General features: G+C 37.0%; 1 protein-coding gene across 3 annotated transcripts in view; it reads right to left on the minus strand.

The window, feature by feature from the left end:
- The window catches only part of RAB10 (RAB10, member RAS oncogene family), a 75,838-nt gene that overhangs the window by 16,486 nt on the left and 38,187 nt on the right, over positions 1 to 21,165 (minus strand). For all 3 annotated transcript variants that reach the window (XM_082356916.1, XM_082356918.1, XM_082356917.1), the window contains one exon: positions 9,620 to 9,680. In XM_082356916.1, the coding sequence (XP_082213042.1) occupies positions 9,620 to 9,680 (61 nt within the window). The remainder of the gene's footprint in view (positions 1 to 9,619; positions 9,681 to 21,165) is intronic.

A 21,165-nucleotide genomic window follows, 5' to 3' on the forward strand; every position in this document is an offset into this window, starting at 1 on the left:
CTGTACATGGTTGGCACCTCATCTTTGCATTTTAACCATCACCTTATCAGAAGCCTTCTCTGCCCATCCAATTTAAATAGTCATCCAGTCTCTCTCCATTCCATCTCCTTGCTTTACTTCTCTACAAAGCACTTATTACAGATTTATTTACTGTCTCCCCTGTCCTCTAAAATGTAGGTTCCATCAGAGATTTGTCTGTCTTGTTCACTGCAGAATCCACAGTATCTACATGGTGAATAAACACTCAAATGTTTGTTAATGAGTCAGTATTTCAGAATCTTACCTAGCAGTCCTTTATTTTATTTTAGAATCAAGGCATTCCAATTTAGTTACGTGACCCTTAAAAACGTACATTTTTAAAAATAGTGCTTATATGTCTAAAAATATAAGTAGCAAGGAATATAAAAGAACTACCAGGGCTTCCCTGGTGGCGCAGCGGTTGAGAATCTGCCTGCCAATGCAGGGGACACGGGTTCGAGCCCTGGTCTGGGAAGATCCCACATGCCGCGGAGCAACTAAGCCCGTGTGCCACAACTACTGAGCCTGCGCGTCTGGAGCCTGTGCTCCGCAACAAGAGAGGCCCGCGCACCGCGATGAAGAGTGGCCCCCACTTGCTGCAACTAGAGAAAGCCCTCGCACAGAAACGAAGACCCAACACAGCCATAAATAAATAAATAAATAAATAAATGAACCCAAAGCTTAAAAAAAAAGAAATTATATTTAAAAAAAAAAAAAAAAGAACTACCAATACATTAATATTCCTTACATTTAATCACAGTGTGCATTACATGTTCATATATCTGACACCTATCCATTTATCCATCAATTCAAATATATACTGCGGGTCTACCATGTGCTAGGCATTATGCAAGAACACACACAGAACATGGGTCTGGAGTCAGATCCAACTTTATTGTCAGGTTCCAATTCTTCCAGCTGAGTGACCTTGAAGGTATTTAACCTCCCTGGATCTTTGGGGTTTTTTTTTACAAAGTAGTAGGGATAACTAAAGTAAAATTTTATAGTTAATTTGTATTTATTATAGATAACCCCAAAGAATCTATAGTATAAAAATAGGCAAACATGTAATAATATCATTATATGTGACCCAAAATTTAATTATGCTTTTAAAATGTCCTAAGTCAAAACCATCTCTATAGAGATGCTCTATGTCTATGGTATTCAGAGCTCTCTCAAGTTAATAGTTGTGTGTGTTTAAGCTATAATCAAAATTGCTTCACAAGGAAAACCTTGGCCTATCCTAACCTGAAGCCTATTTCTGTAAAAAAGTAGTATGTTTTTTTATTTAGCCAAGTTAAAGATTTGGCTGGACTTTTCAATTTTCTTAAGAGAATCTCAGCCCTGTCATACTAATTTCTGCAATTACACTTCTTCAGAGGGTGAAAAGTGCCAAGAAGACAAAAAGTAAAGAGACTAGGGGCTGATGCTGGGGATGGTGCAAGCAAGTGAAATTTTAAACAGGGCAGAGGAAGTGAAGGGAATAAGAAAGTGAGCCATACAAATACGTGGGAGCAATGGTATTCCAAGAAGGGGAAAGAACAAGTGCAAAGGTCCTGAGGCATGGTTGAGGAATAGAAAGGAGATCAATGTGACTGGAATGGAAGGAGTGAAGCCAGATTAGTAGGCGATCAGAGAGGTGGTGGGGCGGCAGTGCAGATCGTGTAGGATCTTATAGGCCTCGGCAAGCATCGCAGCTTTTCCTCTGAGTGAGATGGGAAGTCTACTGGAGGGTTTTACGAAAAGAAATAACTTAATCTGGGTTTAAAAAAAAATTGTTCTGTCTACTGTGTTAAAAATGCGTGTGTGTGCAAAAGCAGAGTTAGGAGGTAATGTAATACCTATCCAAAAAAATGACATCTAAGAAAAACCATCTAACAGACTTGGTATCAATTCTTCTATGTTGCATCCTTAAATTAGGTTAGACTACTAAGAGGCCACACACACACACACACAAACACACGCACATGTATGCATTTGTATTTATGTATTTATATACCTTCTTAGACCACAATTTTATCTCCATTATCTCAATATTATGTTAACAAATTAGAATCATTACAAATAGCTTTATGAAAACTTATTTTGTATTAGTTATGACCTGTTCTTTCCTGCTTTTTTACGTTATTTCTGAAAAGAATAACTTACTTTTTTTGTTGGTAGCCCTCCCTCCCTGCCCTTTTTGTGTTGGACGCCAAGAAGTTTATAGGTAAATTTTACAAATTAAGCATAGCAAATGAATTGTCCTTTAGAGACAGTATATTTACATTTTCCATTTTTCTCAATTCCAAATTCTTATTTTATCTTTTATTAATCTATTTAGTTACAAGTTGCCTTAAAACAGATGTAATTATAAATGTTTTCATGAAAAAACAATAAAAATTTGTCCTATCACAGTAGAAATAGTTTAGTTCTTTTGTAAATTGCAAAAAGAAGTATAAATTAACTAATAATTCTATCCCATTAGAGAGGGGTTAAAGTTTCCTACCTAAAATCCAGGCTAAAAATGTACTTATCCAAGACAAAGAACATACAGGACCGGGCTTCCAGTAGTGTCTAACAGCTATAATGTAGGAGGGATAGAAAACTTGCATTTCAATTTTTATCATAAGTAATAACAATTTAGGGAAAAAATCTTCCACAGCATTCTGCTATGAATACCACCCCCAACACTGTCTAACATTCTTGGAACACTGTTACACCCAGGTATTTATATGGCTCACGTCCCCATTCATTCACACTACACAATTAGCAAATTATATACACACTTCAGTGTCAAATCTATGACTAAATTCTCCACCAAGAAAAAACACACTGCAAAGAAACTACTTAGCTAAATCTAAATCAATGGCACCTGGAGAGGATATTTTATTTTTATATTATTATGCTGCTTAGTTATGAAATACTGATATAAAAGATATTGAAATATTAATGGCCCTTCTGAAAAAGTAATCATGATTTCAAAACAAAATCAGAGTTTTTGTTTTGATTGATGGCATACTACTCCATCTGTTCTTTGATTTTTGTCTCCTCCATCTCCCAAAACTTCTTACACCCCCTCTTCCTTCTTTTTATATGCTCTCCTTGCTAAGTCTTTTAAAATTATCCTTTTCCTGGATCCTCCTAATACCAATCCCTACCAATTGTTAATGCAATCAACAATTTATTTCAAACCAGAAAGGGAGTCCCTGCCTCACTACCTCTAAGCTAATTGGTGACCCTCTGCCCAGGGCTAAAAATAGCCACAGCTGCTAATTCATGGTCAAATTATTTTTAGGTTTGCATAAAACCTAAAACACATACACTCAGGTCTAAAGACAGCAGGTTGACTCCAATCAGCAAAAGCAGGTGTTTATTATCTGAAGAGCAATTAAACACTGTATATATTCACATTATCTTTTTATGTCCCATATTACAGGTTTTTGAGCCTGTTTTCAAAACCACTTGGTTTTCCTCTCCTATTAAAAATTTTTTCTTCTCAGCCTATGTAGTATAATCAGATTTCTGAAATTATGAATCAATGGCAATAGAATTTTCCTTACATAAAATGATAGATGCACAGCTAAGAGAATGTTGTAAAATCCTATTTTTTCCCACTGACATATAATGAAAGGAGTGATATATTCCTAGGAACTAAAAGAGCTTAGTTACTTAATTGTTAGTCCCACACACCGGGTCAAAGAAGCCGTGTGCTCTGGCTGCTATTATGACAGTTATTTTTAGTCTAGACACTGACAGCACTAGAACAGGCCAGAGACAACATCAAGCTGCTCGGCAAGGCAGAGACCCCAGATTTCGTAACTTTGTGCTTTTGGTAACATAATGAAGTTATTTACTTTATAAATTAGGATGTTAAATTTCTCACATTGAGTTTTATTTTAACAAGGCCTGGATTTCCTCACAGATATGCAACTTCTCTACACCTAAAATACCGTGAGTTTAAATTATGCTCATCTTCATTGCCCAAAATGGGTCAAAAGTCAAAAGCCTGATACCTACCCTTGCAGAGCTTACATTACAGTGGGGACAGGAACAAACAAGTAAATAAATATGTAATTCCAAATTGTGATAAATGTTAACAAGGTAAACAGGGTGGAGTGATGAAGAATGATGTAAAGGGGAGGGAGGAAGTAATCTAGATAGTATGATCAAGGAGGTCCTCTCTATAAAGGTGATGTTTAAGGTAAGTGAGAAGTGAAGTATAAACAGAAACCAATCAAACAAAGTCATTCAGTCAACAAATATTTTATTCAGCATCTGAATCTGCCAGGGTCTGTTGTAGGGGGTGGTTACATAAACACAAATCAGACAGATGGCATCCCCACCCTCAAAAAGCTGACATTCTAGTGGGGGGAACAACAATGAACACATTTTTTAAATATGGTAAATTTAGATACTAAAAAAAATACTATGACAAACATAAACTAAGATAAACATGATAGTGCCTAAAGGACTGGGGTGGCTTTAGCTTGTCATCATGCAGGGCCTCTCTCAGAGGCTAACAATGAACTGAGATTGAATGAGAGAAGGCAGCAACACAAAGATCTGATAAAAAGCATTCCAAGCAGAAGGAACAGGTGAATAACAAGGGCCCACAGATGGGAATATGCTTGGCATGTTCAAGAGAGGAAAAAATGACCACATTGGCTGGAGCAAAGCTGGTAAGAGATGAGGTCAGAAGGGGCAGTAGCCAGAACCTGGAGTTTTCAAATTTATTTCTGTTGAAATGGGAAGCCTCTGGAATGGAGAGGTACTTCAGAATGCTTAGTCTAGCTACACTTGGGTGGGTTACGGGGGATCTACAGGGTATGTACAAAGGTCCTAAACTGGAAAAGAGCTTGCCATGTTCATGGAATTGAAAGGAGATGAGCTGTGGGTAGAGACTATATATACAGGGAGCACAAAAGGAGGTCAGAACAGCGGGCAGGGGACCACTCTGTAAACTGTGGAAAGGAGTTTGGATTTGGAATTTCGGCTTTCATTTGAAATGCAATGGAAAGTCAAAATGGTTATAAATAGGGGAAGGAATGACAACCATGATCGTATTTATATTTGAAAAAGGTTACTAAGGCTGTTACCTGGGAAAAGTACTGGAAGAAGGCAAAAGGGGAAGTAAGGACCTGTTAGAATATTAAAAGCCTACTGCAATGGTCCAAAGAAGAGGTAATGGTGGCTTGAACTAGGGGGTAACAACGGAGACATCAGATTGTATTTGGATTCTAGACATATTTTAGAGATAGAATCAATAAGACTTGCTAAATTGGATGTTGGGGTTAAGGGAATGGGAAAACTCAAAGATGGCTCTCATCTATCCGGCACTTTATGTAGGTAAATGGTTAATTTCTCTACAATATGATACTAACTGGTTTCTGGTAACGGTGCTGATGTTAAAATCTGCTGCTGGTACAAGATACAGATGTTGACAGTGGCAAACATTTCTGATCCCCCCCCCCCAAACAAAAATAACAGAAAAGAAAAAAACAGAAAGAAAAGGCAGACTTAAAGTAACTCACTATGACTGTTTTCCTGGCAGGACCCACTACTCTATGGAAAATGTAGATAGCAAAAGATACTTTGGTAGAAACTTTCTAGAGATCTGGGATTTTAAAAACCATAGCTAGCTGCTTCTCTATCAGCCAAACAAGCTAAATTTCAGGCCCACACATATGTGCCTTGGACAGGTGAGACCCTTATGCAACAGTTAAACTAAAAGATTCCTAGAAAGAAATGAGTGAAGACTATTCGAGTAAGAAAAATAAGACAAAGTTTTAGCACAGATTAAAGAAAGTTTCCAAAACTAATATTCAATCACAGAACAACTTTTCATGCTGAAACAAGAACCTGAATATATTCATTCAAACTAAAGAGAGAGAAAAATCACTGTGCTTTCTTTCAGTAGCAACTGGAAGCAAAGCACTAAAGTTGAGAATAGCATTTTGATTTTGCTATCATCATAAGTTAAGAGTAATGGGGTTTTTCATCCTAAAAGCTTTCTTGAATCACTGCAGCATATCCCAGCAGATCTCTTAACCTGGAGCTACATGACTTTTTTTCTCCCTGGAATATTAACATGCATATCAACTCAAGCAAAGAAAACAAAATCAGCTGGCATAATGCTAACCTCTTGAAAACTATTAATCACAAATTTTAACCAGTCACTCATTCCTAATCTTTATAAGAAAATGGATATTTAAAATTAAAAGCAGGGCTTCCCTGGTGGCGCAGTGGTTAAGAATCCGCCTGCCAGTGCGGGGAACGCGGGTTCGAGCCCTGGTCTGGGAAGATCCCACAGGCCACGGAGCAACTAAGCCCGTGCGCCACAACTACTGAACCTGCGCTCTAGAGCCCGCGAGCCACAGCTACTGAGCCTGCGTGCCTAGAGCCTGTGCTCCGCAACAAGAGAAGCCACCGCAGTAAGAAGCCCGCACACCAGAACGAAGAGCAGCCCTCACTCACCACAACTAGAGAAAGCCAGCGTGCAGCGACGAAGACCCAATGTAGCCAAAAATAAATAAATAAATATTAATTAAAAAAAAAAAATTAAAAGCAGTCAATTGTATACATGAAAACCTAAACTACATCAAATTTTCCTTCTGAAGTGTTATAAACAACTCTAAATTATAAATGTTGCCATTTCTGTGCTATACTTGATTTTATAGGTACACTAGAAATCTTTTCTAGATTATCTTGAAGGCTACACTGGAGGACTTATTATTTCAAAAGAGCACCTTCTGAGGAAGGCTCTCTTTTTAAAAACAAGTGTTAGTTACGTGTTACTCTTTACTTCTAAAAGCTACAGAAACTAAAATGGTAAGAAGAGGGAAAAATGTTTAAAGCCACAGGTCAAGAAACAGAAGGGAGAGTCTGTGGAGGACAGAGTGGAGGAGGAGGAACAGGACATATTCAGTAGGGCAAAGGTTTTATATATTGTATAAAGAAAAATATATCTTAAAAAATATTGTTTTGTATGCTCCTATTTCTGTTATATACACACTCACATATACATGTACATGTATATTGAGTCACAGAGTCACAATGTAAAATGTATCTTACCTACTGTCAAAAAAGTTTGAGAATTATTGGCTTAAATAATAATTGTATCCCCTATACAGAGGGGATACAGTTAAGAAGAGAGCCAATCAGTCTGGCAAGGCCTAGGAGGGGGCTTGAAACACAAATGATATATAGGGACAAGGTCGGAATAACACGTGAGGGGCTGGTTGAAATTCAGAATAAGTAATTGACATCCTTTCCCTTGAGATCACTTTAATTATAATGAAATAGAATATGAGGCATTTTTCATTTGCCGGGTTATTTCCCAGTTAAAGAAAAGAAAAAAATCAATGATCATCAAGTGGGTTGTGCTTCAAAGAGAATCATTAAATTGAGGAAATGCTTTAAAATGTCTAGGTTTTATTTAAATTTGTATTAAATTTTAAAGATGTTATAAAGATTGCACTTCTAATTACATGGTCAGGTAACGAAGACATTCTGGTTAGACATACCCGATTTCTACTTATACCTAACTTTCTGAAACTGTCTTTTGGATTCTGGGACATTGTTCTCTCCTAATTCTCCTTTCTAACTCTCCAACTATGGCTTTGCAATTTCCTTTGCTAACTTGTTCCTCTGCTCAAAAATGTTACCATTCTTAGGGTTCTAGCCTCATCATGGGAGATCCCCAAATAATAATATCTACGATTTCTTGAACATTAATTATGCACTGGAGACTGCTCTAAGTGCTTTACATGTATCACTAATCCTCATAACCACTCTATGATAGGTCCTATTACAGTAAAACCAAAGATTAACATGAATTCATATTTAACACAACTGTTGACTGGCAATGAAGAAAGAAAAATGATAGTTACTGGAAAGAGCAGCAAAATCAATCGACAAACTACTACTTATAGGAGGAAGTATAGCAATTAAGAATGTCACTCTCAACCCTACATTCTGAGCATGTAATGCATCCCAGCTCTGCTATTTACATGCTGTATGACCTTGGTTAAATTATTTCAAAATGCCTCCATTTCATTATCTATAAAATAGGAATAACCCAAGAGAAAAGAAAGCATTTGCCTATACAAAGATCTGTAGCAGCTTTATGGTGAATAAACAAGTTGTGATTTATCTTAACAATGGAACACTACTTAGCAATAAAAAGTAACGAACCGGGCTTCCCTGGTGGCGCAGTGGTTGAGAATCTGCCTGCCAATGCAGGGGACACGGGTTCGAGCCCTGGTCTGGGAAGATCCCACGTGCCGCGGAGCAACTGGGCCCGTGAGCCACAACTACTGAGCCTGCGCGTCTGGAGCCTGTGCTCCGCAACAAGAGAGGCCACGATAGTGAGAGGCCCGCGCACCGCGATGAAGAGGGGCCCCCGCTTGCCGCAACTAGAGAAAGCCCTCGCACAGAAACGAAGACCCAACACAGCCATATATAAATAAATAAATAAACCCAAAGTTTAAAAAAAAAAAAAAAAGAGCATTCCTTAGTTGCTAAAATATGTTTGAAAACAATGACTATTTCTTACCAAGGACTCAGAACACAAAACGCTTTCATTAATAAACACTTTAAAAAAAAAAAAAAAAAGTAATGAACTTATTGATACACATAAAATCATTGATAGTTTTCAAAATAACTATGCTGAGTAAAGAAGCCAGACCCCTCTCCTCAAAAAAGACAAAGAAAAATAACACATTATATGACTGCATTTGTGTATAGTACTAGAAAATGGAAACAGGTCTATAGTGACAGAAAGCAGAAAAGTGGCTGCCTGAGGACTGGGGATAGGAAAGCAAGATTACAAAAAGGCTTAAGGAAACTTCTGAGGTGATGAATATGTTCATTATCTTGACTGTGGTGATGGTTTCACAGATTTATATATATGTCAAAGCTTACCAATCTGTACACTTTAAATATATGTAGTTTATTGTATGCCAGTTATACCTCAATAAGGCTGTTTAGGAAAAGAAAAAAAAAAGGAGTAATATATCTCTCACAGGGTAATTGTGATCACCTAATATTCACTGAAAAATGCTATTATAATTTTAAAGTCTATGATTCATACCTGAATACAAACTTAAAGAACTTTATTGTGCTTCTATGGGGCAAATCCTATACAAACTAATGAAAATAATAACGCCTATAAAAAGTTATAAACACATTAAATACATTTTTAGCTTAAGACTCTCCAAACAACAAAAAGATTATATTAATTTTTATATAGTGTTTCTGAGCAAAGTATTGTGCTAAAGGCACTACCTAGATTATTTCATGTAATCCTTATAACAACCTTTTGAGATAGGTGATATTATCTCCATCTTACATATGAAGATATAAGGGCCTCACGGTGGTACGTAACTTACCCAAGTTCATACTGTAAGTAGAAAAGGTAAAACACTCAAGCCAGATCTCACAGACTCCGAAGTCCATGGCAACAATTTTTTTTTACATCACTGAAAGAAGGTCACCTGACTACTGGCTTAGAATGGGAAGTTTCCTAGAATTTAAACAGTTGACAAGGAAGGATTTCACTGCCTAACCTTCAGGAACTTAACATTCTACTACATAAAGTGAATAAATTAGCATTACTTACCATATCTGTAGCTTGATCTTCTTTCCTTGTAATTCAACTGTTTTGATCTTAAAGTCTATTCCTACAACATAGAAAAAAAAAAAGGTAAATTGTATCTATGGCTCTGAACATGGCTATACTAAAAGTAATTGGTGTAAAAACACACTTTCAAAATTTTTTATTTGGTTCTGGAAATTTACTATGTATGCAATTCTGAGCAAAAGTGTCCAATTGTAAACCTGTGTGATATAAGATCCAAGACAGTAGAAGAAATAGTTATATACAGAGAGATTTTACAATTAGGAAATTAAAAAAAAATTTTTTTTAATATCTAATATTTCAATGCAAAAGAATAAAAAGATGTTTCCTATTAGCAAAAAACATAGCCTTCACTAGCTTGCAGAAAAGAATACTACCAGGGATAAAGAGGGTCATTTCATAATGATGAACAGGTCAATGAATCAGAAAGTGTAAAAGTACTAGATGTTTATGCATCTAGTAACACAGTGTGTCACAGTACATGAAGCAAAAGTATTATAGGTTCCCCAGGATCTGTCTGCTCTTTAACTAACTAAAATCTTCAACTTGGCCCTTTCAGTTTGTTTCCCACACCCAATTAAAAGAAAAAAAGAGGGCCATTTGTCTGACACTTACAAACCTCAGACTATGTCTACAGCCCATAATTTTGTTTCTCTAGGAATTACTGAGAAAATCATCCTAAAATGACCTGGTTGTCAAGAACAACTCTGAACAGAACTGAACAATCCCAGTTAGGCATAGAATTTGTTAATTAATCTTAATGACAAACCTGACAGCCAATACTATTTCAGAAAACTTTCCTGAATAGAGGTGAAATTAGGACAGTCTGAAAGCTCCAAACCCTTTGTGATAGAAACCAGGTAACACTGGAAAACTTCCAAGAATTTAGACTGTTTTAAGCCACCTACCTAATTGTTCAAGACAGAAACCTCATCCTAGACTCCATGAGTTTCCCTCTCCATCTCATGTTGTCTATCCTCAAAATAATTAGCAGCAGTTGAAGCAGTTCTTCATTCTTTTCTGCACAAAAACTCTGCTAGTGTTCCTACCTCTCTGGCCACTCGTCAATCTTCATTATTGGTTTCTCCTCATCTAACTTTTCTAAAAATTGGAGTGAACTTCTTTTCCCTGATTTTATGGCCTTAAATTCCATGTACACACTGGCAGCTCTCAAATTTTATATCATAGCCCAGACTGCTCCCCTGAACTCCAAACTTAAGATACCCAACTGCTTACTGGCTATCTCTAAATCTCATCTTTCACAAAGACTAAAAGCAAAAGTCCCTAAAATAGTTCATAAGGTCTTTATACATTCTGTCCACCTCCCTCTGTTCACTCTGACCTCAGCATTTTCTATATCATCTTTAAAAAAAAAAAATTTACTTATTTATTTATTTTTAAAATTTTGGCTGCATTGGGCCTTCACTGCGGCATGCGAGATCTTTAGTTGCAGCATGTGGGCTCCTCAGTTGTGGCAGGTGGCATGCATGCAGGATCTAGTTCCCCGAGCAGGGATCAAACCCGGGCTCCCTGCATTGGGAGCGTGGAGTCTTACCCACTGGACAACCAGGGAAGTCCCAGCATTTTCTATATCATCTTACTCAGATCTAGCTAACAGTACTGGCTTCCCCAAGTTGTTCCACACACAGGTCAGGCAGATTCCCACCTCAAGGCCTCTGCATATACTGTTCTCCCATCCTGGAATACTTTCTTCTCCATCAGAGCTCCTTCCCCTAGCTAACATATCCTAAGCTGCAACTTTTCCTCATGCCCCTTACCCCATGTCCATTATCTGTTAATACTCCCTTAACCCTATTCCTTACTTTTTAATCTTTAACATTCCTTAAATATACTGTATATATTTACTTATTCCTTTTCTTTTTCTGCCTCCCTTTGCCAAATATAAGATCCAACAAGGGTAGGGATTTTTATCTGTTCAATTCTATTAAATTCCCAGCACCTAGAGCTATGCCTAACATATAAGCAGGCATTCAAGAAATCACTGTTGAATAAACAGATAAATGACATTTTCTAGAGAAAATAAAAGGGTCCCTGAGAAAAGACACAGATACTTCACCTTTAGGGCGAAACTCACCACTTGACAAGTTCCACACTTGCCTACTTAGCTTCCCAGTCAGCTTTTTAGAGCTTCAGGCAAAAGCATGAAGGACAAAGTTCCAATGAGATATCAAAATAAACAAGCAAAAACAAACAAAAAAGGAAACCTGGAGGAAACAGGGGCAATACAGAGGAAAAGATATAGCTCTTTTTATATTCTCAGAACAAGATGGGGTGGGGGGTGGGGGGAAGAAACAGTAATCTGAACTAGAAAACTCCTGGAAATTAAAAAGGCAGAAATAATATACTCAACAGAAAGGCTGTAAAGGAAAATTAAGATCTCTCAAAAAATACAACAAAATGACAAAGAATGGAATATATGTGAGATATAAGTCAGAAGATCATACCAGGAGATCTGATATCTAACTCATAGAAGTTCAAGAAAGAACAGAGAGAATGACACACAGAAAATAGTAATCTAAAAATTATGCAAGAAAACTTAACAGAATCAAAGGAATCTATTTTAGACTGAAAGACTCACCTAGTGCCTAGCATAATGAATAAAATAAGATCTATACCAAATTATATCATCATGAAATTTCAGGGCTAAAGATACATTTCAGGAATAAAGATAATATTATAAAAGCTTGCAGAGAAACCAGGCCATGTTAAACAATCAAGAATAACAACTCTGAACTACTCAGCGGCAACACTAGAATCCAGAATACAAAAAGGTAAATAAAAAGTATTCTTGGGCTTCCCTGGTGGCACAGTGGTTAAGAATCTGCCTGCCGGGGCTTCCCTGGTGGCGCAGTGGTTGAGAGTCTGCCTGCCAATGCCGGGGACACGGGTTCGAGCCCTGGTCTGGGAAGATCCCACATGCCGCGGAGCAACTAGGCCCGTGAGCCACAACTACTGAGCCTGCGCGTCTGGAGCCTGTGCTCCGCAGCAAGAGAGGCCGCGATGGTGAGAGGCCCGCGCACGGCGATGAAGAGTGGCCCCCACTTGCCGCAACTGGAGAAAGCCCTCGCACAGAAACTAAGACCCAACACAGCCATAAATAAATAAATAAATAAAATTAAACAAACAAACAAAAAACAGTATTTGTCGTTTAAAAAAAAAAAAAAAAGAATCTGCCTGCCAACGCAGGGGACATGGGTTCGAGCCCTGGTCCGGGAAGATCCCACATGCCATGGAGCAACTAAGCCCGTGCGCCACAACTACTGAGCCCACATGCCTAGAGCCAGTGCTCCGCAACGAGAGAAGCCACTGCAATGAGAAGCCCGTGAACTGCAACAAAGAGTAGCCCCCGATCACTGAAACTAGAGAAAGCCCGCACGCAGCAACGAAGACCCAACGCAGCCAAAAATAAATTAAGAAAAAAGCATTCTCAACCTATATCCAGCCAAAATCAAATAAGAGTAAAAAAAAGGCATTTCTAAAGATGAAAGATCTCAAAATATTTAGCTCTTGTGTATCTTTTCTAAGACAGCTACTAGGAGAGATTGCTTTACCAAGAATAGGAAGAAAAAGAATCCAGCAAAGAGAGTGATATAGGGAATTCCCTGGTGGTCCAGTGGTTAGGACTCGGTGCTTTCACTGCCGTAGCCTGGGTTCAATCCCTGGTCGGGAAACTAAGATCCCGCAAGCCATGCAGCACACCTCTCCACCCCCCAAAAAAAGAGTGATGTAAAGGGCAGTTCAAACTGGCCTAGAGAAGCAACCAGTTCAGGAGAGAATGAGGACAGAAAACAACAGGACAGAATAAAATGCTAAAATGCAGAGAAAGTGCCAAGAGGTATGCCTCCTAAGAGAGGGAGGGGATGAAATGGTATTAATGGAATTTAAATGAAAAGAAGAGTTCAGAGGGTCTGGCAATTCCGTTGTAGAGTTTGGGATAAAGTATGAATAGTGCCTTGAAATCTAAGCATATGTAACAATGAAGGGACTGTAAACTCAGTAAAAACAGAAAGCTGTCCAAGAAAGGAAATGCAATTATAGTACACTACTTGGTTTAGCAGTTAACAAAACGTGTTTTAACTATTTGAGAAGATGAAGGGAGAGGCACCAAGAATGCCTCATGGTATTAGAGTATTCCAATTCTCATCTTCCATAACAACAAGACAAAATTTCTCAAATTAGTCTTTTTAAAAGTTAAAAACATATGACTAGGGAATATGGGGTTGAATATCAGAAGTAAAGGCCAAAAAATGTTTGGGAAAGGTAACACACAAGTGAGCATGGGGCAAGGATTTATTGTTGCTGCTGCTGTTGTCATAGGCCTTAAAGTACTAACTTCTAAAACTCTGTAGCTATTACATTAATAGAAACAAAAATTAGGTTAATAGAGGAGGAGGTATGTTTACAAATGTTCTCTCCACTACGCAAACACTCCGACTTGATCACCGAACTTCTAGCATGGCCCCAAGCCACCGCTACAGTCTCATTCCTTCCAACCTTCTTTCTACAGTCACTCTCAGAAACAACTTTTACAACTGTGCACTTTTCCCAAGTAAATACCTTAGTCACTCCAGCACGTACTTTCCACACCTTCAAACATAGGTTGAAAAAACCTATATTTAAGATAGAGCAGAAAAGTTTTTGATACAATTTAAAGATTAGGGCAAAATCAATAACTCAGTTGCCAAGAGAAGCTAGGAAAACCTATCACCCTTTACGATTATGCCAGGAAGAATCAGATTCTCCTGCAACACTATCATTTGTTAAATTACCACAGACTAGAGCAAAATCATAGGGTTTGATCCAACCAGCGATTCTTTTCCAGCTTTTGCTTACGTAAAAACATACTAGAGGAAATCCTCACTTTTTACAGATTCCTGGGACCCAGTTCAAACGAGTATTTCAATTTACCACAGTCTAACTCATTTATCAATTTTCAGTTGCTCAGGAAAGTGAGAAACAATATCAGGCAGAACATTTGCCTTAATGATGTTGCACCATCCAGTGGCAAGAAAAGTAACTGCAACTTCTAGTCACTATAAATATCAGTTCTCCAAAGCTTGGCTTCTGATGACACATCAATAGTAATTAATGCAGGCAGAAACAACCTATATAATAAACTCCAGACAACCAAAGTTTAACAACTTATAGCTAAATGATCAATATCTGTGGTTTTTAACAGTGAAAATCAAGTGTTTTCACCACACCAGGAGAGGAAATAGGAACCGCATACCTACAATCCTTTGAATGTAGCTTAGTCTGAAATTTAAAAGACCAAGTCTAGTCCTAGCTCTGTCATTAACAGCACAAATTTTGAAAAGGCCATTTTCCATAATGGACATCTCCATATGGATGTGAAAATGGAGAATGCAAAAAAGTTCCCTCTAAAGATCCTTTCATTTAATAGTAATAGCTTAGTAAACACTTTGAGAATTTACAATGTGCCAGGCACTGTTTTAAGCCCTTTGCATAGATAACTCATTAAGTCATCAGAACAACCCTAGTCCATACTATTATTTCTATTCTACAAATGAAAAGTGAAATAAAAACCAACAGCAGCAGCAAAAGAAAAATCAATTAACACTAATATTCACTGGATAATTAAATATTGTAAGCATTTCACATATACTATCTCATTTAATATTAACAAAAATCCTCTGAGAAAGTACTAATATGCTTATTTTATTTTATTTTTTATTTTATTTTACTTTGGCCGTGCCACACAGCTTGCAGGATCTTAGATCAAGGATCACACCCAGGCCCTGGCAATGAGAGTGCCAAGGCCTAACCACTGGATCGCCAGGGAATTCCCCTAATATGCCTATTTTATAGAAGACAAAATATACAGTAATTTACTTAAGGTCACAGAATTAATAGGTGGCAAAAACCAGGACTCAATTCCATGTCTGTTTGATTGCAGACCATGCATGCTCTTAACCTATTTTCTACTGAGGTAAAATTCACATAACATAAAATTTACCATTTTAAAGTGAACAATTCAGTATATTCGCAATATTGTACAACCAGCACCTCTATCCAGTTCCAAAACATTTTCATCATCTCAAAAGGAAACTCCATACCCATTAAGCAGTGGCTTTCCATTATCCCCTCCCACCACTCCCCTGGAAACCACCAGTCTGCATTCTGTCTCTATAGATTTACCTATTTTGGATATTTCATATAAATGAAAGCATATAACATGTGACCTTTTGTGTCTGGCTTCTTTCACTTAGCATAATGTTTTCAAGGTCCATCCACATTGTAGCATGTATTGGTCAGTACCTCATTCCATTTTATGACTGAATTATATTCCATCATATGTATATACACCCTTATCTGCTTATCCACTCATCTGTTGACGGACATTTCGGCTGTTTTCGCCTTTTGGCCTTGGTAAAGTGTTGCTATGAATATGCATGTATATGTGTTTATATGAGTACCTGTTTTTAATTCTTTGGGGTATACACAAGGAGTGGAATTGCTGGGTCATATGGTAATTTTGTTTAACTTTTTGAGGAACCACTGTTTTCCACAGCAGCTGCACCATTTACATTTCCACTAGCAATGTATGAGGGTTCGTTCAATTTTTCTACATCCTAGCCAATGCTTATTATTTTCCTTTTTGTAAGTCATTCTAGGGGGTGCATATGAAGTGGTGCCTCACTGTAGTTTTGATTTGCATTTCCCTAATGACTACTGATACTAAACATCAGTTCATGTGCTTGCTGGCCATTTGTATACCTTCTCTGGAGAAATGTCTATTCAAGTCCTCTGCCCATTTTTAAATCAAGTTATCTTTTTGTTGTTGAGTTGTAAGAGTTCTTTATATCTTCTGGAAAACAGAGTCATATCAGAAATATGGTTTGCAAATATCTCCTCCATTCTATAGGCTGTCTTCACTTTCTTAATTACCTTTGATGCATCAAAGTTCTTAATTTTGATGAAGTCCAATTAAATGATCTATTTTTTTCTTTTGCTGCATGCCATTAACTACACTGATTTTAATTTCTGAAATGCATGAGACAGGGTAAGTTCCTGGGAACTGAGAAGTTACTGACAAAACCAAAGCTAAATTCAACTTTTCCAACTACATCCTAAGATGTAATAAAGGGATAACACAAGCATTTCTAGTGCAATGTAACATATATGTCTATATATGTATTGTCTGCAAGCTATTTCACATTATAGTAATGTGTGTTACAGCAGAATAAACCACACTTACTATGTACTTGACACTGAATGAAGCAGACAAAATCCTCTGTTGAGGGGATTTACATTCCAGGGAGAGGAGACAAAAAAATAAAATACGTGAGGAGAGTGTTTCAGGCAGAGGAAACAATAAGTGCACAGGGTCTGAGGTAGAAATATGCTTGGCATGTTCAGGAAAGATAAGTAGGAGTTTGGGTACAGTGATAACAAGTCTTCTGATCCATGAACATGGTAGAGCTCTCTGTTTATTTGGGTCTTCTTTAAGTTCTCTCAACAGTATTTTGTAGTTTTCAGTGCCTAGGTCTTGCACATATTTTGTTAAATTTATCCCTACTTCATTTTGTGGATAATACCGTAAATGATGATTTTAAGTTTCATTTTCCAACTGTTTTTTTTTTTGCTAACTATAGAATACAATTTATTTTTGTATTGACCTTGTATCCTGCAACCTTGCTACATTCACTTATTAATTACAGTTGCTCATTTTTTTTCAGAGGGGGGGTGATGGTGGCTTAGAATTTCAATGTATTTAATCAGGTAGTCTGTATAAAGGCACTTCCATATCATCTTCCTTTTCAACCTCTATGACTTGCTTCTTTCCCTTGCCTTATTGTACTAGCTAGGACCTCTAATACATCGTTGTTTTGTACTTGATCCTCAAGAGAGAAAGCTTAGACTGAAAGTTTCACCATTAAAGTTTGGTGTTAACTGTACATCATTTAGTTGGTTGAGGAAATGTCCTATTCCTAGTTTGCTGAGGTATCATGATGCAAAATGAGGTTGCATTTTGTCAAAGGGTTTTCTATACGTATTAAAGATGTTCATGATTTTTCTTCTTTATTCCATTAAGGTGGATAATTTAAATTGATTTTGAATGTGAAGTCAACATTGGATTCCTGAAATAAATCCCACTTGGTTGTGACATATTATTCGTTTTATAAGTTCCTGGAATTGATCTGCAAGTTAGATAAGAGTTCTTATATACATGTTCATGAAAGACATGTCAATGATCATTAGGAATAGGTCTTATCTTTATATGGTTTTAGTATCCAAGATAAAGCTGGTCCCATAAATGATTTGGAAGTGTGCCCTCCTCCTATATTTACTGAGGTAGTTTAAGATTGGTATTTTCTCCCTTAAACATTAGATAAAATGCACCAGTGAAGCCATCTGGGCCTTGAGGTTTCTTTCAGAGAATTTTAAACTAAGATTCAGTTTCTTTTTATTTTTTTACTATTTTAATTTTTAAAAAAATTTTTGGCCGCACCGCACAGTATGCGGGATCTTAGTTCCTGGACCAGAGATCAAACCCGTGTCCCCTGCAGTGAAAGCGCGGAGTCTTAACCACTGGACCGCCGGGGAAGTCCCTCAATTTCTTTAATATATGTCTACTTAATCAATTACTAAAGAGGAATGTTGAAACATCCAGCTATGTAATTGTACATTGTCTATTTCTCCTTCCAATTCTGTCAGGTTTTGCTTCAGGTACTTTGAAACTGTTATTAGGTATATAAATATGATAAACTGACAACTTTATTGTTCTGAAAAGTCTGTATTACTGTAAAGTCTGTATTTATCCCTCACTCTGAAATCTATTTTGTCAAATATTAATAGTCATTTGAGCTTTTTTATGATTAATAGCTTATTAGATATACCTAATTTTTTTTAAGTGGTTGCACTAGCATTTATAATATACATTTTTAACTTAGGACAGTCTACCTTCAAACAGTATTATACCACTTCTGGTATTAATATAAGACACTTATAGCAGTATACTTCCATTTTCTCCTATTACTGGGCTATTTAAAAAATCTTTTTTCTTCTACATGTTACACTTCTACGTTTGCTAAATATTATGAATCCTATAAAACATAAAAATCTTTGCTTTAAATAGTCAATTGTCTTTGAAATAAACTAAAATGAGAAAAAAGTGTTTTATATTTCCCCACATATTTACCATTTCTTAATCTCTTCATTCCTTTGTGCAGATCTGAGTTTCCATCTGGAATGATTTTCTTCAGCCTGAAAAACTTCCTTTAACATTTGTAATAGTGCAAGACTGCCGGCAAGAGATTCTCTCAGCTTTTGTATGGAAAATGTCTTTATTTTGACTTCATTTTTGAAAGATATTTTTGTTAGGATTAAATTCTAACTTGATAGTTTTTTCCTTTCAGAACTTTAAATATGTAATTTCACTGTCTTCTGGATTGCACTGTTTCTTTCTCCAACTCCCCAATTTGGGGAGAACTATAGATTTAAGAAATTTTTTATTTTGAAATTATTTTACAAAAAAGTTGCAAAAATAGCTCAGAGTTCACATATACCTTTCATCTAAGCTTCTCCTAATGTTAACACTTACCTAACCATAGTACATTTATCAGAAACAAGAAAGTAACACTGGTACAATGCAAACTACAGACCTAATCCACCAGTTGTGTTTTTTTTTTTTTTTTTTTTTTTTTTTTACTAATGTCACTGTATTCCAGAATCCAATCCAGATTCCCACTTTGTATTTAGCTGTCATACGTCCCTAGTCTCCTCCAATCTGAGACAGTTACTCAGTCTTTTCTTGTCTTTCATGACCTTGATACTTTTGAAGAATACTGGTCAGGTATTTTGTAGAATTCTCCCTCAATTTGGGTTTGTCTGCTGTCTTCTCATAATTAGAGTAAGGTTTTTCATTTTTTGATAAGAATACCACAAAACACCACAGATGTAATGTTTTGCCTTTCTTGGTTCATTGTATCAAGTATATATTGTGGATGTCTTCGTTCTATGATATTAACCTTAATAACTTAGTTAAGGTGGTATCTACAGAGCTTCTCTCCACTGTAAATTTGCTGTTTTTCCCTTTGTAATCAATAATTTCTAGGAGAAAATACTTTGAGACTATGCAAATGTTTCTCATCGTACCTTCACCCACTGATTTTACCTTCCATCACTGGACTGCCCGTGACAACTATTACTGCAGTATTTGCCTAATGGTAATTTTGTTTCAGTCACGGTTTTACACTTATTAATTGGAATTCTTCATTTATGATTTGTCCCTTCTACCTACCAACCTACCTGTTTGTTTTATACATACCAATATGGACTAATGGCTATTTTATTCTATTGGTAGTAATGCAATATTATAATTATTTCATTGCAGCTTTGGACATTAGAAGCTCTTTCAGGCTGGTTCTTACATACTTTTTTTTTTGATTATTTATTTTTGGCTGTGTTGGGTCTTCGTTGCTGCACGCGGGCTTTCTCTAGTTGCACCGAGTGGGGGCTACTCTTCATTGTGGTGCACGGGCTTCTCATGCGGTGGCTTCTCTGGTTGCGGAGCATGGCTCTAGGCACGTGGACTTCAGTAGTTGTGGCCCGCAGGCTCAATAGTTCTGGCTCGAGGGCTCTAGAGCACAGGCTCAGTAGTTGTGGCACACGGGCTTAGCTGCTCCACGTCATGTGGGATCTTCCCAGACCAGGGCTCGAACCTGTGTCCCCTGCATTGGCAGGCGGATTCTTAACCACTGAACCACCAGGGAAGCCCGGTTCTTAAATACTTTTGACATATCCCATCCTCTTCTGAGCACTTCTTCATTTTCTGGCACCAAAGATGCTCCCATATATCCCAGTTCTGGAATCAGTCAGTTCTTTTTAAGAGTCCTGGTTCCTTTTGTTGAAAAACTGAATGTAGAGTCCAAGATCTGGGCACTAGGTATGCTCACTGCTTCTTCTAGGCATTCCCAGAGGACAGAGTGAGAAAATATATTTATGTACACTAATCCATGCATATACACACACCTGTATTTCTACAACCATCTGCAGGTATAATATATAAAACCATGAGTTCATACTGATCATTCTGATTCCAATTCAACATCACAGAGTTCCTTCTAGTCTTCTTCCTTTCCTTAACCTCTTTAACAATAGAAACCTGGCTCTCATCTAAAATATATTTACTTGTATGTTCATTCCTAGCATATACAGTTTCCAACTTGCTAACCCATACCCTTGTGAGAAATCAGATTTACCAAAATTCATGTTTACAGTCCTTTTTATCTTTAGTCTTACAATAGCTAATCAAATACTGTTTTCTAAAGGTATTTTGATTATTCTTTTCTTCTTCCTTAGTGTGGTTATGTTGCTCATTTGTTGGCTTATATTGTTTCATGAAAAGTCAACAGCTGTTCTTATCTTTGTCCCTCTGTATATGTAATGTGGTCTTTTTTCCCTCTGGCTTCTCTTAAGATTTCTTTTTGTAACTGGTTTTTAGCCACTGGATTAGGACGTGTCTCACTGTGATTTTCTCTATG

The sequence above is a fragment of the Balaenoptera borealis genome (assembly GCF_965194805.1).
Source record: "Balaenoptera borealis genome assembly, chromosome: 15".
Lineage (NCBI taxonomy): Eukaryota > Metazoa > Chordata > Mammalia > Artiodactyla > Balaenopteridae > Balaenoptera > Balaenoptera borealis.